The following is a 17,570-nucleotide window of genomic DNA, read 5'->3' on the forward strand; positions in this document are numbered from 1 at the left end:
TACCTCTCCAGATAGATATTGAGTGCATGGCCTGTATGCCTGTTTTTGCACTTATTCGATGCCGAGACTGATGCTGCATATTGTAGCCTTATCTATATAGGCCTCATGGCAGTTGATCAAAACTCACTGTTCGGACAGATAAAGCAGCATTCTCCCTCAGGTTTTGTTGGGTACAGGCAGAAGGCAGGCTGACAAGACTCTGTGACGCACGTTGTTGTGGCATTGTCGCAGTTACATGTTGTACAATCGTCTACCTTCCAGCTCTCACCATGCAGGTAGGGAATTCCCCGGTAGACGCACGGGAGAAGCGGGTCACCGCTACTAAGACTGAGTGAGAAGGAGGAGTCTGTCGTCGAAGAAAGATTACGGAAAAGAATGTGTTCACAAGGAGAGAAGATAATTAATCATAATCGTCTATACCTAGGCCTATAACAGCAACAAAATAATCATATTAGCGTATACCTAATATAGCAAGAAAATATTTAGCCTTCCGGTTGTTGTTGTTTTTTTTTTATATATACGAACTTTCTGTGTCAACATCCGTTGAACATTTCACTGCGATGTAAAATCACGTTTGCTGGAGGAAAATTGGGAACCAGGTGATTTCCAGATCCATTAGGTTTTGTCTTTCAAGGTACAAAGTGTTGATCACATGTCCTCTGTTTTTCCTTCGCAAGTTTGAAAAATTACACTAGGATTATAGAACAGAAAAAATACATTTGATCCAGTTCAACTCGCAAGAACGGAATATAATTGTCTACATGTCTACATAATATAATATCTTGAAGGTTGTTGTTGATTTAAAGAAAGAAAGAAGAGACAGAGAAAAAATTGGAAAGTATAACCATTTTTTAGTTTGCCCATTTCAGTTTAGCCCATTGCCGCGGTTTATGATCAGACATGCCAGAGCAAAAACGAAACTGAGATACGGGTTCAATATTCAAGATTCAAATTTATTTTAATTTTTATCAAATTAACAGAGAAATTGCAATACAATGTATTAGCAGGATGACGAAAAGTTTATCAACCTTTTCGTTACTTCCCTCGCACGGCTGAAGAAAATGCAGATTTGGGAGCTCTTTTTTTTAATCCATTGCCACATAGTCAGGACCAGACTGGTATAGTCTCTCTTCCACCTCCCCGGCAGGACCAGGGAGTTGAGACCTCCCTGGTAGGACTCACTCTTTCGATGTATGTACATGTGCTTGTGTGTGTTTTTATGTGAGCGCTCTGACCTTTCTCACCTGTTGCTACTAAAGTGCTTAGTAGATGGAATTCTTAGTCTATTCTAGGCAGACCGCAGCCAATCTTCGCAGCAGAATTTGTATTGTTTGAATCTATGACCCCGTTTACAGTGCGGGGCCGGGCTCGGCCGCGGCGCGGCTCAATTGCGCGGCCGAGCCTCGCAATTTTGTCCGTTTACACTGCTGGGCTCGGCCGCGCTTTCGATTCAAACCTTTCATTATTTGGTCGTAGTGGCGCTCTGCTTGTAAACTAACGCAATTTGGTATTGTCTGGTTTTCAGACCCTTTGCCAACTGAATTCCGTGGCGACGAAGTCGCCGTTCGGGCAAAGGCCTTTGCCGAAGGAAAAAATACTTTGCAAGACAAAACCACCTTAAACTATACAAGTTTTCGACGTTGAGGGGGTTCATATCCTGAACAGCGAAAGATACAGGCAGAGGGTTTGGGAGCCAGACTAAAACTGGCCGCGCAATTGGCCGCGCATTTGGCCCAGTTTGCGTTTACACCAAGAAAAGGCCGGGCTCGGCCGCGGCTCGGCCGCGGCCGAGACCACCTCCAGAGCGAGGCCAAATGCGAGGCCAATTTTGGCCTCGCATTTGGCCTTTTGCGCGTTTACACTGAAGCAGGGCTGGACTCGGCTCGGCCGCGGCCGAGCCTCGCACTGTAAACGGGGTCTATGTGTACGTCCCTATCTTTTCCCTGGGCCGGCCGCGTATTTTTTATTTACACCACTGCTCCGCCAAAATATAAAAACAAATCCCAAAGAAACGGCTCGCGCCCTAAGACTACGAGTATAGGGACTCTACCTAAAGACAAATTGTGTTCGCATAGGGCCTACTTCTTAATGACAATGACCACCGCTCTCGGCATCACCTCGCTTTGGCACGGTGTGTTAGGGTTTGGTCTGTTAATCAGAAGGTATGGTGTCACGGTGGTTCGACCCCCAATTGGGGTCTTGCTCAACATCTTGTTTTCATTTTTGCTCTTAATTTCTAAAGTATATGTAACGGTTTATTCCGTCAGGCTCGAGGCTTGAGAGAATAATAAAGTCAAAGACTTGATAGCCGTTTCTTTCGTATTTCTGGGAATTGTGGCGGAGCAGTGGTGTAAATAAAAAATACGCAGGCCGGCCATCTTTTCAAGCAATGCTTATAATGGCGGCCCTCTGCATAATCGCTTTGAATTCTTAATTATAATTGTTATTGTAATCCCTGCTGCATAGACATGCATACTGTATATTATATCATTAATTTCCTTTTATATCGTTGTTTATGCAAGTCAAACGACTCTGTGTTAAATTTACTTTATATATTTCCTTCATGTTCATGATTATGTAACTTATGCATATTGATTTGCAGAAATTAAAGTATCTATCAAACAAAAATCTTGTGAAAGTGAATCGTGAGGAACGTTGACATCTGAACAAAAAACAGGCAAAACGTCTGCTTGAGGAGATAAATGGTATCGTTTATAAAGAAAAAAGATGGTTTCTCACCCTGTGCTTGGCAGACTGCTGCTAGAGTTGTCAAGGTGACGATGATTGACAGCAAAGTCTGCCTCTCCTGACGAAACTTGACCACCTGGCCAACCATGGCGCTCTCTCCTTTTTGTTGACTGGCAGTTCGTCGGAACAAGAGATGAATACGGAACTGTAGGTCTCACTCTTAGCTGCAAATGAAATGGACAAGTATAGTCCAAGCTCAATCACTCTGTCGTTATGAAGATGCTGAAATAAATAGAAGATATATATATATATAGGCGTACCTGTGTTTTGGTACCTTGTCTGCTACCGGCGGTTTCACGCTGTCGCGATCCTCAGGCAGACTGACAAAGTGGTATGTTTCTGTGCTCATGTGGCGCGGTGGATCGGTTTGACGCATGGATGATTTTTCTTCTTTTCCGGTGTCTGCATTTGGATATAAGCTCTGACCTTTTATTGAGTGCGTTTTTGTTTCGGATGATGATGGCCTTCTCATCGAGGCAGAGGTTGCACAGGCCACTCCTTCTTAGAGTTAAGTTTGACTTTTTTTGGATGTCCCATGTCAGTGTGAACTTCACGCGTTTTTCTTTCAGGCTCCAGATGTATTTTGAGAGTTGGGTTTCGTTTTTGTATTTCTCATTCTTGATGGATTTAACGTGATTCCTATATCTGTCTTTGAAGACAAAATCATCCATGCGTCAAACCGATCCACCGCGCCACATGAGCACAGAAACATACCACTTTGTCAGTCTGCCTGAGGATCGCGACAGCGTGAAACCGCCGGTAGCAGACAAGGCACCAAAACACAGGTACGCCTAATATGCTCTGCTTTACAGCATTGAGCACTTTTCAATCCTCAACAAACTACATACTCCCGACGGATATATACCAAACGGATATATATATATATATATATATATATATATATATATATATATGCATACAAGTGTGTATATATATATATTCAGATTCAGATTCAGATTCAGATTTACTTATTGTCTATTTAGGAAATTCTTCTTGTTGGCAGGTGTACACGTAGGAATATCTTCATACATACATACGTATGTATATTCATGTACATGTATACACATAATACAATTTTCAATATAATTATACATAATCGTACAAACATAATTTATACTCACAATACAGTAAACACACTGTAAAAACACCGGTGTTAGACTTAACACCACGGGTGTTAAATCTAACACCGGTCAAACTTCAATAAAGGACCACACCCACAGGTGTTGAAAATGCACTGTGATGGTGTTGAAAAGTGTTCACCTGACACTTCGTGGTGTTAATTTGACACTGTACCTGGTGTTATTTTGACACTGTACTGGTGTTTATTAAAAAATGACACCACATGGTGTTGATTTGATATTTGTTGGTGTTAATATCAATGGTTTAACACCCGTCCAGCTTCAATAAGAGACCACACCAGCTGGTGTTACTGTGGTGTAAATTTATTTTCACATTTTTTCAAAAATCTAGTATTTTAATGTAAAATTCTTGATCGTCTTGTTTAAATTAAAAATCAACAAAAAGTGCAGTTACTAAGAAACTCTTCAAAAAAAAAAACAGTTTAAAATTTGGAAATGACACCAGGAGGTGTTGATTTAACACCATAAATGAGCACCGAAAATTTAACACCAGATCGGTGTTTTCTATTTAACACCGGGCTTTTTGCAGGGCACATACATCATTACACATCTACATTTCATCACAATTAATATATATATTAACATGTCATGTGCTTGGTTGATTAGTGACAGCTGTTTTTATAAAATACCTGTCATTTTGAGGCTGCATGCGCTTTATAGGTGGACAACATATTCCCTATTGGTCATTAGACGAAGAATCAGTTACCACTACAACAAAAAATCAATCATCACAACATAAGTATTTCTTACTAAAATACTCTTTCTTCATAAAACGGTGACTTTAGTAAACAAAGTTATATTGATTTTATGTGGGTCAGATCTACCGGTGTATCTGATTTCAGGGTCAATTCTAACTTTCGCTTGATTCTTTCCCTAGTTTCTACTGTGCAGTCATTTCCCTCCTACTGTATATACATTTTTTCTTTTTAATTTTCAAGGGATATTTTTATTTTGTTATCAAACTTTCTCACCTCTCCGATCACTAGAAAAAAAGGGATTAATAGTTAACGATTAATAGTTTATCTTTTCTGCCTGTTTTGAGTGTTGTAAGCATTTCTTTATTTCCAGAGTTCAGAAATGTCAGTGTAAGATGATGCGAAAAAATAATCCTGAAGTTTGCAAAAGGATGATTTTATAGAGTACGGCATTATTGTAATTCCCCCCCCCCAAAAAAAAAAAAATAGTTTTCAAGGATCTACGGCTATCGTAGTACCGATCTGAATACGTAGATGGACTTAGTATTTATAAACCCATCATTATGATACTCTATTGAAATAAATAACCGAATTGGTGCATAGAGAACCTGTTGGTAAACCAGTCACAACAAAGCAAATCGAACATGTTGTTTAATCCTATTTACATCTAAATTGATAGCGCCTATACTCACAGATAACGTCTGAAACTGATTCAGTGGAGAATTTCAATAGCAGCAGCAGCAGCTCCCAGCAGCAAAGTCCAGCAGGTAGATGTTATAAAATGTTCAGACGTACAAGCATATCATATCGATTCTCTTGTTTCGCAGATATTTTATACCACTTACAAGCCCACTCTCTACGATTGACTATCGCAGATGATGTCCTAGACTCTAGAAAAGAACACTTTATATATGCTTTCCCCCGTCGAAAAACAATATGTATCACTGTCGACTGACCATATATTGTCCAATCAGATCCTCTATTTTATTTCGTCACATCTTTTATTTCATATTCTCAGAGAAAGTTTCTTCGAAACATACGTCAGCGCTGTCTGCACAGCCAGACTTGAAAGCGTTTGGTGACTTCGAAATAACAACAGTCACGCTCCAGGAAGAGATCAAAAGGTCACGACGCGAAGAGTCGATTCGAAAAGAGGAGACGAGATGGGCAATTCCACTGTAATGGAATTACAATTCAGGGAATTTTGGCTCATATTCTTTTCCCCCTATACACTGGATTGATTACTTTGCCTTTCCTCGATACATTCAGAAGATGCAGAGGTAGTCGCACTATCACCCCAAATACAAATTCTCACTTGGTTTGTTACAAAGTTGGTCTGTTTTTTTTTAACGGAATTACCAGAAGATTGAGTCTGAACTTCAACCCTGACGTGGGGAGTAGTTTCTCTGAAATCTATATCACACACATTGTAGCGAGGTTGTTGTCTGATACTATCATTGATTGTGTCCACTTCAATCTAGTTGGACTGTTTTTTTTTTTTTTTCTCGAATATTTCATCACATTTTCTTACCAGCAGGCTTACCCTCCGTAAAGTCAGTGGTACGGAATTGCACAAAATCAATGGTAACCGAATTAGGCTTTCTGAAATACCCTGAAAAAATCTTGGCACTCATGTATTTTGAGATGTCTTGACAAAGATAGTTTATGCCTTCAGCTATACCATAACCACTGAGTAGGTACTCTCTATAGCCTTTAATCTATAACTGCTACAAGTGTATAGGTGCCAAATGACTTTCAGTTGTCAAAAAAAAAAATGTGACCTTCAGTTGTAACTTATGGCAGCCAAGATCTCTTAACTTGTAAGTACCATATCCATAAAGATTTGTCTACCACTCTGTAGGAAAATTACATCTAAGACACGTGGAAACGGAATTACACTACAGTATCCTACATAAATACAATTCTATAAATCCAGTCAACAACACCTAGTTTTTCGTGTGTTTCTTTTGTTGATATCATGCAAGACACCTTTCTCTGTTATCTCGTTCCTAAATATGCAAACTGTTTATAATATACATGAGTTACATACAACTGTTGTACATATACGGTATATTATATGCACATGCACAATTAAAGAATAAAGAAATGCCAGTATTTACATTCCAATCATGTGAATTAAAATACAAATCATAAAGCCCCGATTTGCAGTGCAAGAGCAAACTGTAGAAACTCATCATTGAACACAAATTTGTTAGATATTAAGGAGAAACACAAAGGATGCTTGGAACATTTAATTTGTTATCAAAGTGAAAAGATGCAGTTGTGGTTCAATGACAAACAGAACAAATTACAATTCAATTACTAATTGAAAAGAAAATGTTCTTATATGTATGATTATAACTGTACGAGTGCTCGATCATCAGATATTTGTGACTTACATCATTTTTACTATACAATGGCTGAAGTTGCTTCCTGGTATATTTAAAATGTAGTGCATACTTCAATAATTACATTACAATGTAGGTCCTACTTCAGCCTACAAAATTAGAATTAACTAAGCTAAAATGAAATAGAATACAGTGAAATAACTTAAACAAACTAGAATTATTTGAACCATCAGAGTTAGTCCACCAAATTAAATTCGTCTTTAAAGGTAAGAGGGTCTCTTCTATCCATCTGCACCTCACTGAGCTAGAACCAAAATATTCAACCTGTGAACAATGCTAGCACAATCAACTTCCAACGACACATTATTTTCCAAATGACGCCTTCAGAAATATGACAATGATTTAATCATTGTCTGATGACTTGGCCTAAAATTTCCTACAAATTTCCTGTCTCTGTCTTTCTTCTTGACTTCGACAATTTTCTCATCCTGAGTGTTGCCATATATTCACTCACAAGAAGTGTGCATCTTCTCTTTCGCAGTAAGCGGTATTTTGACTACTTGGAAGCAATTGATAAAATACACTGTAATGGCAATGCGAAACTGGATTGTACAGCAGATTGTTACACGAAGAATAAAGGGAGAAGCAGAAATGCATTGACTTTATATAAATTATAATCTTCTAAGGACGGGAAACATAGGCCTAAATGTTACATTTTAAAACTGTATCAGAAAAAAAAGAACGATTGGATAGTACAATGCACGTCATAAATGGTGTTTTGTCTTTATTCTTTTTAAAAAGAAAGCATTAAAGAACAAACTTCAATGGGGAGCATATGGTTTGCATCAAAGAGGCATGAAAATCTAAATAAAGGTCTCTGAGGAGGAAGAGCTACAAACAGATGAAAGAAAGTTAGAGTCATACACCTATGGATAAAGACCTTGAGGATGAAAACAGGACTGTTCAATAAAAGGTCAGACTATCAACTGATAGTCTTTATAAAATCTTATAGAAAGATCAAAGGTGTCACATTCAATGGGCATCCCGTGTCAATTCACAACTTCTATCATATTGTGTATGATCTTCTCTCAAATACTTGATCTCTCACACAAATTCCCCCATTCATTTCCCTGTGTTTGTAGCACTGCTTTCTCTTCTTTAAAAAAGTCCTATATATGTCCTTCTTTCACACCTTTGCTCAATATGTGTTGCATCACACCTATTCAGTTGTCTCTCCGCACTATACTTGTACTTAGATTTTGTATTGAACCATGATATTCATTCAGCGAGAAAATAAACATTGATATCTCAGAATTCAGCATGATTTTTAACATACATTTGAGAATGAGTATCTTAGCAAATCTAAGCCTTCAGTTAAAACGTATGTAAACACCACTAGGCTCAGGGATGATGCCCTGAAGCTATTTCATGAGCACTTCGCATAAACTTCATCAAAGTGGGTTATTTCATTCATTTCCATATTAGATGTGCGTGTAATTCCGTTACCACAATAGCGCCAGAAGTAAAGGAGATATTTAACAAAATGCTTTGTGAGTTTTCAGGGTGTCACATGTAGAGAAAGGAAAAATTGCAAGCAGAGAGAAAAAAAAAACAGTGGTTACTTTGTTCAGGAGAGATTTGTTTTTCCAATTTCATGGTAACGAAATTACGTAGAAGTGTACTATGTACAATTTTCATATTGATATTCCATTCATTTTTCATTCAATATCAGATATAACACAAGTATACCCCAGAAGAGAGTCTACTTGCATCCATCTACCATTAAAGCGTACTTCTTCTTCCTCTCTTTTTTTTTTTTTTTTTGCTCAAAACATTATTTTTTTTTAACGTGGACCCAATACGTGGAACTGCCCTCGTGCCGAAGCGAAAAATTCATTATTGGCACTTGAAAATTATAGTTACAAGGACTTTTATTCTGTTGTTACTCATACACGGAATGCATCGGTAAATCATACTTTTAAGTTAAAAATTGTCCTCATTTCTTATATGCGGGTCTTATCTTATTAGACACGCTGTTGTGACATACTGAATATACGTCGACTTCCTCGTCTTATGATGTTTTTGTCCTGTATTTATTTGCCGGGATTTGCACGGATTTTCTGTGTTTGTGGCTGTGCTTGTTTGTTTGAATGTGTGTGTCTGCATTGTCCCATTCCTTTACTCGTACCTTTTCCTATTACCCTTTTCTGAATTGTAATACCAACTCGTTCATGTATGGAAACAGAAACAAAAACTCATTATTGTTCCCCTTTCTACTCAGGTAACTTACCAATTGTATGTGTAAGTTCCCTTCGTATGCACGTAGGCCTATGTGTGTTTGTAGGTGCAGCACTACATGTACTATACTTCTCTAATTGTTTGCATTTGTATTAGTGCTCCATGACATTTCACCTATTAACCTGTTTGCATAAATAGATTTTGTGACCAAAGACATATTTGTTTTTTCTTTTTCAGAAATAAAAGATACCAATCGGTGATTACTGAAAAAAAACCCACTGAAGACTGAAGTTTGAATGGGAATAATTTCATAGAGTATGACACATCCATCATGGTGGGGTTTTTTCCAACACTTCTAGGGTCTACTGCTATCGTAGATGTAGCTTGTCGAGTAGATTTAATAGGCGTACATTAGATAGATCATACTCTATTAAAGTAAATAATAGACTTGATGCATACAGTCGACAAACCAGTCACTACAACGCAACTTGAGTCTGCCGTTTAATCTTTAATATTTCCATCTAAATTACTAACGGCTATACTCACAGTTAACGTCCGAAACTGATTCGGTAGAAAAAATCAATAGCAGCAGCAGCAGCAGCAGCTCCGTGCAGTAAAATTCATCAGATAGATATTTTGGAATGTTCAGACAGACAAATTGTATGACTGTATAATATCGGCTCCGCGGTTCCAGGTTACCCGTTGGCCGCTGTACGGCAAAAACTTCAAAAAAACTTTTGTACCACCTACAGGTTCATTCTCTCCGGCTGACTGTCGCTGATGATCAGGAAAGAACCCTATATATTTCAAAACCTTCACTCGTCTTAAAGCAGTGCATCACCTATCAACTGATCATATTTAGTCCAATGAGATCTTTTATTTCAATTTTTTTCTATCTCTTTCTGAGAAGGACAGATCTCTCGGAAAGATCAAGTTTCAATATGCCAACAACTCTGCCGACTACACTGCAACAACAGCCATTGTTTCAGCGCTCCCGGAAAACAGTGAAAGATCCCGTGGCGAACAACCGGAATGACATATGGAAATAATATTATTATTGTTTAAATAAGGATCTTGTGGTATGTTAGGTTTTATATTTTTACGTTAGAAGGAACAGCTCTATGTATGAGGTGAATATTCACTAACCGCTGGGATCGGCGATGTTGATACTCGGGCGCCATCGTATTCTTTATCTGACGGTGGCTTTGATTTCTTTGACCTCATGAAACCACACGTATCCGCCAAAATCCGGTCTACTGATTATTGTTACTTGGGGAATAACTTTGATTATATTTCAGTGATATTGATCTGAATGTACAAATTGAAGCCCCACTGAAATAAGGTTGTATCAATAATTATGAAGCCCGATTGTAAGTCCACTTGACCAAAATAAAGCCCCATTGGAAGTCCAGTTGGACCAGTTGACCTGGTTGAAGGCCCCAACTGGATTTTAATTGGACTTCATGGTCTGAATGTACCAATTGAAGCCCCATGGAAATCCAATTGGCCCAATTGAAGCCCCACCGGAACTCCAGTTGGATCAGTTGACATGGTTGAAAGCACCACTGAAATCCAGTTGGACCAATTGAAGCCCAACTGAAGCCCAATTGGTACCAACATTGACTCAGTAGGTATCAATCTCAATTTTTACGAACTGAAACCTGTTTATACCCATTGAAACCAATGACGACCAATCAAAACCAAATCAATTGAAATTTCAGTTGGGATTCAACTGGATTGTTCCTCCTGGTTCGGATTCCATCGAAATCCTTATGTTGCTTTTATGTCGTTGACATTATAAAACCATACCGATCTGCCAATTTCCGTTAGATTGCTGCCTATTGATTATTAGTAGTACTTGGTGATAATTTTATATTGCTTGCAGATGAAATTCAAAACTCGTGATATGATAACCGGTGGACCACAAAAGGTTTATGAAAAAGAATATATAAACACATATTCTTCCTCTGGTCAGATTCAATCTCCTCCAGCATCTCCACATGTTGCATTTATCATAAGATAAATGAACATCATCAACTACAATAATCCGTAACCTTCACTACAACCATGACAACCTCTGGCTCAAACTATAAAGCCTATACATATTGAATTGAAGAGTGTATTTATATTACAGCCCTTACATGTTGGCATTTTCTACTTTATTGATAATAGTTTTAACGGGAGTGCAAGTTACAAACTCTGCTTTTAGTTTCTCCTCCATTTTCAACATTTGCAACATTATGTAGTCAATAGCATGTATCAATTTCCTTCTAACATTATTGAGTCTATAATTTTTCGATGTATGTAAACTATGTGTACTGCTTTTCTTTCCTCATGCCATGACTTTTACACTGGCACTCTTTGTTGTGAGTGAAAGTTTGAACAAATGCATTGAAGTATATCATAAATCTATTTTGCATTGTTATATCATATATATTACATATATTGCATATATGTAATATATATTATATAACAATAAAGAAATAAAATTATGATATACTTCAATGCATTTTATTTATATTTTCACTTACTTTTTTGTGCCTATGTTAAGTTTATTTATCCACAAGCTCCTCAATGTAATCATTACTATGATTTTTATTAATTGCCGTTATTGTTTATATGGTTTGCCTGTCTTCGTATATGTGGTGAGATTTGCAAGTGTATTTGTGCGTACATATCTGTATTTATATGTACGTGTGCGCGCAGATGTTTAGTTATACGTGTATGTACGTGTTTATATGTACGCTTGTTTGTGATTGTATGTATGTATGTATGTTATATTATGTAAGATTGACGCATATATACACTCCTATTAGTTTTGTTATTTTCTGCTGTCTCTGCCTCTATCATTGTCGTTATTATTTTCACTATTGTCTTGATCATCATTATTATTTTTTTTGTACACAATATCCATATCATGTTCTGTATTTTGTCCGATTTCTTCCTCAGTCTTGATAAAGGGCAGGGCCCGAAAGCTCGAGTATCAAATTCGAATTGTGAGGATTCAAAAGCTATGCTATGTGTGTGTGTGTGAATGTATATAGTATGTATACATACATGATGCATACATGCAAACATCTTTTTTTTTTTGACGAAGCTAATTCTGTTCTTAATTGCTTGAAAGCCTCAACACTCCCATACTGACTGGCAAATACAAAGTAACTTTTGGCTAACGAATTACTGTATATTGTAAAACCTTTTCTCATCTCATACTGTCAGTCAGTTGCCAGTGAAATTAGTTGAGTGAACTTCAGGATTTTGAACCAACACGCATAAATCGATCACAACAGGAAAAAATCAAAAATGTAGCCCATGCGACCCACATGCGGCATGTTTTGTAATTGGCAGTTGTCTTAAAAACATATGGCAACACAAAGGTATTTTGTTGTTGTTGTAATTATGTTAAATATTTTACCCCCTTTATGAGAAAATGTCTTTTTTTAAATCCACGCTGTTAAAACACAATGAAACACATGAAACAACCATCTGCTCCAAAACTGTAAACTGACAAAGGAGGCCAGTAGTCGACACAGAAGTTAGGTATAGTGTTCATTACATCATGTTTTATTGAATGTTTACATTCTCCATATACTTTATGAAAGACAAGCAGAATGCATATGAATATTTGCAACGAATGCATGGTTGCAGTTTCAAATGTTATGTATTCATAACTTCTTTCTTTTTTACTTTTGTGGGTCTTTTTTAGCTCTGTCTCTTTTTTTTCCTCTTTCAAACGGTGACTCTTCTTTTTTTCTGAATTTGTCTGTTGTAGAAAAGAATACGGTGTTATGGAGACTTCTCAAGGTATATACAGGGTGTCTCGAAAGAGACTATACACTTTTGAAATGGCTGCCAAATAAGAAATATAAGATTCTGGGGGAAAGGTTTATATGCATGGATAGCGTATGGACTCAACTTTCATATGACTCCAAAAAGTCTAAAAATAATTCATTCTTGAATGAGTAATGCTCACTTTTGTAAAGGGTATGAAAATTAGGCTGCGCAGGAATTATCCTTTTATATTTGCGACATGCGAGTCAGTTGGAGCTAACAAAGCTGAAGTTGATATGATAAATTTATGATCAGTTGCGATCAAATTGGGTTTGCTGAGAGAATTCTATGGTTTATTAAACCACACTTTTTTGCATGAGTAAACCCCAGTTACATTTATTCTATTGTAGCATTGCAAATTACAATGGTAGACTCAATAGTGTGTTCATATAAGTCAGGATGGGGTGATGGTACATGTTGCAATTTTCACGTTACAGAGTCTTATTTTTTACATCTGTGATTTGAATTAAAACCTTTGCATTTTCAGCTACTGGCTACTTATTATTCAGGTTACCCATTGACCATTTTTTTTTTGACAATCCATAATTGAATATTCAATGTTACATAATCCCTACCTGGGTATTAAGTAAATCAATGAGATGCTAAATGTGGGGTGAAGGTTTTTATTCAAAGTCAGTGATGTTAAAAAAAAAAAAAAAAACCTAACAGTGTGTAACAGTGCGTCACTTGATCATGATACGTTAAGAATAAATTAAGAGGTGTAAGTTGTTACTCTGCCCTCATTCATCTTGGAATCTTGGACTGAAAACCAAAGATGGAGAGGCCTCAGTTCACACCGCAGCAGCGTTCTTTTATGGTAACAGAATACCACTTCGGTGTCATATGACAGATGAAACCATATTGTAACTATCCTTACAAATTAATCTTTTCCTACGGATTGCAATTGATCATGAATTTATCATATCATGGACCTACGTAGGTTCATGATCATATCAACTTTAGTTTTGTAAGCTCCAACGGATTCACCTCTCGCAAAATTGGAAAGGAAATTCCTGCGCAGCCTAATTTTCATACCCTTTACAAAAGTGAGCAGTGCTCATCTAAGCATGAAATATTTTAACACTTTTTGGTGTTACATGAAAGTTGAGTCCATAAGCTATCCATACATATAAACCTTTCCGTCGAAATTGTATATTTTTTTATTCGGTGGGCATTTCAAAAGTGTATAGTTTGTTATTTTTTTAGACACACGGTATATATATATATATATATATATATATATATATATATATATATATAAACCCTCCAGCTAACTGCAGACAAAAAAGAAAAACAGAATCCAACCTCCTCCTCAAAAAGGTAACATCATATCACAGTAATTCTTATTTAAAGTGTGTGTGGTTGTTTAAGAATTCCTCGACCATATTCTTGTCTTTTCCGTTGCCGTTTTCCTTTCATTAAATCAAATTTAATATTTTCAACGTGCTCACTTCAACCTCTTGTAGACTCCTGAAGCTCGTTTAAATGGATTTTCCCGAATGAAAAGTACGTGCTCCGATTCTTCCCAATAGTGTTTTGTATTTTCTCACGCAATGACAATCTAATAGCTTTACATCTGTGTATGATTATGATAGTACGAATGCTGCCCTAGACCATGCAATTATATTCACTTGTAAGCCTATTCAAATTCTTCTCATGTCTGAATACTACATTGTTGTTTGGAAAGTTGATTGTGATGATAGTTATGGTCTTCTTTAGGCTCTTCTTTCTACATATATTTGTCTTTCGTGTACCTTAATGGTCGAATATACATAAGAGCTACGTCAAGAAATTGCACGTGACCACAAAGAAAAGCGAATAAGTCTCCAAACAGCTACGAATTTGTTAGATTACCTGAAAGCTTTGCTATTTCTGAACAACGATGACAGATGTGTTCATATACTGAACGAAAGTTCAGGACCGTTATCTTATAATCCCCTTTGTGAGCGATTAGCTCTGCGCATAGAGGCGAGGCATTTCAAAAGTGTGTGCTTGTTGAGTTTAGAGGCATACACAAGGAATTTTGCAGGCCGCTATTCGACAATTTCTATGACTACGTATATTATGCCTTTTAAAGTGTAGGTTGTATTTGCGGGGGGTCTAGAGGTACATCCATACTAGAAGCGACACACTGATTAATGCCAGCAGCAGCACGACCCGGATACACGCGACAACTGGCGACAGCTCTGGCCAGGTAACTCAGTGGTCCCCCCTTTCCCCGCCAACACGACTCGCTCTTTCCACACTCTGCTGCCCACGTCTCCATTAGAGATGACAGAGGATGTGGGCCTGTTGCTTCGGCGTTACGCAACCAGGGGCAGACGGACGTTAGCTTGTCATACAGACATGACGCCATTGAGTCTTGGAAGCTCTGACACTGAGGTGATCCAAGGGCCAGTCGCTTCGCGGCTTGTACTTCCGGTACTGGACCACACTGGCCATTCTGCTGGTCGAATACCTCAACACCGTTGATCAGACCTTTGCGCTTGCGTTGCCATTTCGTCATATTTGCGACCTGTTGGCAAGACCCACAGATGCGCTGTACACTAATTCCGGCTTGTTCAAGGGCCATAAGCAAGTCGGTGTAACTGGTATCTCCAAGAAGAGCGCTTAAGCGGGCCATTTTACTCTCCTCAACGTAGCCAACAACGATGTCAGAAGATGCAAGTCCACCACGTTGTTTCTTATTTAAGAGACTGCGGAGAGCGTGCTCAGAGGGGGTGTACCAAGAGAAGAGATGAACTTTTAATGGCGTTCTCTCATATCTTTGGATCATTCCCGGGACGTCTCTAAGAACTGCACCCGCAGGGTCTTGTCCGCGGCTCTCCATGGCCGAGCGGAATGCAATGTTGACTGGTCTTCGCCTTGTCGTTCTACCATTACTAGGAACATTGCAAGGGTTTAGTGCCTGCCTCTTGCCTGCGAAGTCGAACGCCAGAACAGCAAGATCTTTTAGGCCGTTGATGCCATTTGCGCCGAGAAATCCACCACACAGATGTTGGTCGAGGTATTCCCTGTCGACAGCTGTGGTGTCCGGCTCAGCAGCTGTCGATTCATTTCCTCCTTGACCCAGAGGAGCTGGTGCATAGTCGATAGTATGTTCTCCTTGTGGACCATTATTTGTATTGTCGTAACTGCCGAAACTTGGGCCAAAGCCATTAAATCCTGATGATTCGCTTCCTTGAGATATACCGGTTCCAACCTGAGAGCCATTAGTTTGTGCTTGCTCTCCCCCTCCCACACTTTGCGAACCACCTGCCGCTCCTTGCGAACCTACCGTCGCACCCTGCGAGTCTACTGTCGCACCCTGCGAGCCACCTGACGCTCCTTGCGAACCTACTGTCGCACCCTGCGACCCACCTGACGCTCCTTGCGAACCTACTGTCGCACCCTGCGAACCACCTGACGCTCCTTGCGAACCTACTGTCGCACCCTGCGAACCACCTGCAGACCCTTGCGAACCTACCGTCGCATTCTGAGAGCCTCCAGTTGGTCGTTGAATCCCTCCATAGTTCGAGCCGCCAGCACCAGCAGAGACAGCCGAACCACCTGACGGTACTTCAGAGTTAAAACTATCAGCGGACCCAGCAGAAGATCCCATACCAAGAGATCCACCAATTGAACTAAGACTTGGCCCGACAAATGAGGAGCCTGAAAAAGCTCCAAATCCTCCCGTATTTCCTGCTCCCCCTGCATTTGCGTCACCATACCCACCGATTCCTCCAGCGCCGCCAGCCCCTTCTCCGGCTTCCGCCCCTTCATTTCCTTCTGCTTCCTCGCCTGCTTCGGCAGCTTCTGCTCCTTCTCCTTCGGAAGATTCCCATTCCTCCCCTTCGCTCTCTGATCCTTCTGACTCACTCTCGGGCGCTTCCGATTCGCTCTCCTCGCCTGCTTGTTGTCCAGCCGGTTCTCCCTCACCTTCCCCTCCTTCCGAAGATTCGAACTCGCTTTCGGAAGCTTCCGACTCTGACCCCTCCGACTCGGCTTCTTCTTGCTCTGCACGCATGTTTTGCATGTAATACGGGCGACGCATTTGCTGAGCATACTTTCGTTGTTGCCTAGTGAGTGCCTGTGCTACTTCCTGGACGTCTTCCTCTTCTTCTGATTCCATTTGCTGAACCTGTTTAGCTGGTCTTTGCCCATTCTGTCGGCGTTGTTGAACCCTCTGGTTCCTCCATTGTCTCTGACACAAGGCCGGTGAGATGACCGCCAAGAAGACGAGCAAAAACAACACAGTAACCCTCATCTCGACTCCGTCTCTTTACCTGAAACGAAAGAAAAATATTTCATCAGATTTAGCGCAACGGTCGGTTATGAGTCGGTTAAGCAGTCTAAAAAAGATGGAAGAAGATATAATGTACCCCAAAGTAGACTCCTGTAAAGTTCTTTGAATAATTATGTGTGTGGGGTGTGTGTGTGGGGGGGGGGGGGAGGTGGAAGCTGGAGACAATCAGAACACTTTGCAATCACCACAGTATAACAGCAAGAAATATATAAATATACGCCTATATATGCATATATGTATGTATATATAGATATATATATATACGTGTATGTATATATTAACATTT

General features: G+C 39.1%; 1 protein-coding gene and 1 long non-coding RNA gene across 3 annotated transcripts; both read right to left on the reverse strand.

Moving 5' to 3' along the window:
* Positions 1 to 223: 223 nt before the first annotated feature.
* On the reverse strand, positions 224 to 5,434 carry LOC140238776 (uncharacterized). Of its 2 annotated transcripts, none has more exons than XR_011901918.1 (3): positions 5,275 to 5,434; positions 2,740 to 2,912; positions 224 to 346 (listed from the first exon to the last, which is right to left on the reverse strand). It is a non-coding gene; the product is annotated as an uncharacterized lncRNA (long non-coding RNA). The 2 variants fall into 2 exon arrangements; XR_011901917.1 differs by having other exon boundaries at positions 2,740 to 2,970.
* A 9,636-nt stretch (positions 5,435 to 15,070) lies between these two features.
* Positions 15,071 to 17,245, reverse strand: LOC140238623 (uncharacterized). Its single transcript, XM_072318524.1, has one exon. The coding sequence runs from the start codon at positions 17,243 to 17,245 to the stop codon at positions 15,071 to 15,073; it is 2,175 nt and encodes a 724-aa protein (XP_072174625.1).
* Between the last annotated feature and the right edge of the window lie 325 nt (positions 17,246 to 17,570).

Source organism: Diadema setosum, chromosome 15 (assembly GCF_964275005.1).
Source record: "Diadema setosum chromosome 15, eeDiaSeto1, whole genome shotgun sequence".
Classification (NCBI taxonomy): domain Eukaryota; kingdom Metazoa; phylum Echinodermata; class Echinoidea; order Diadematoida; family Diadematidae; genus Diadema; species Diadema setosum.

What these genes read in the sequence shown, in the direction of transcription:
- LOC140238623 (XM_072318524.1), bottom strand. Translation starts at nt 17,245, where the DNA reads ATGAGGGTTACTGTGTTGTTTTTGCTCGTCTTCTTGGCGGTCATCTCA.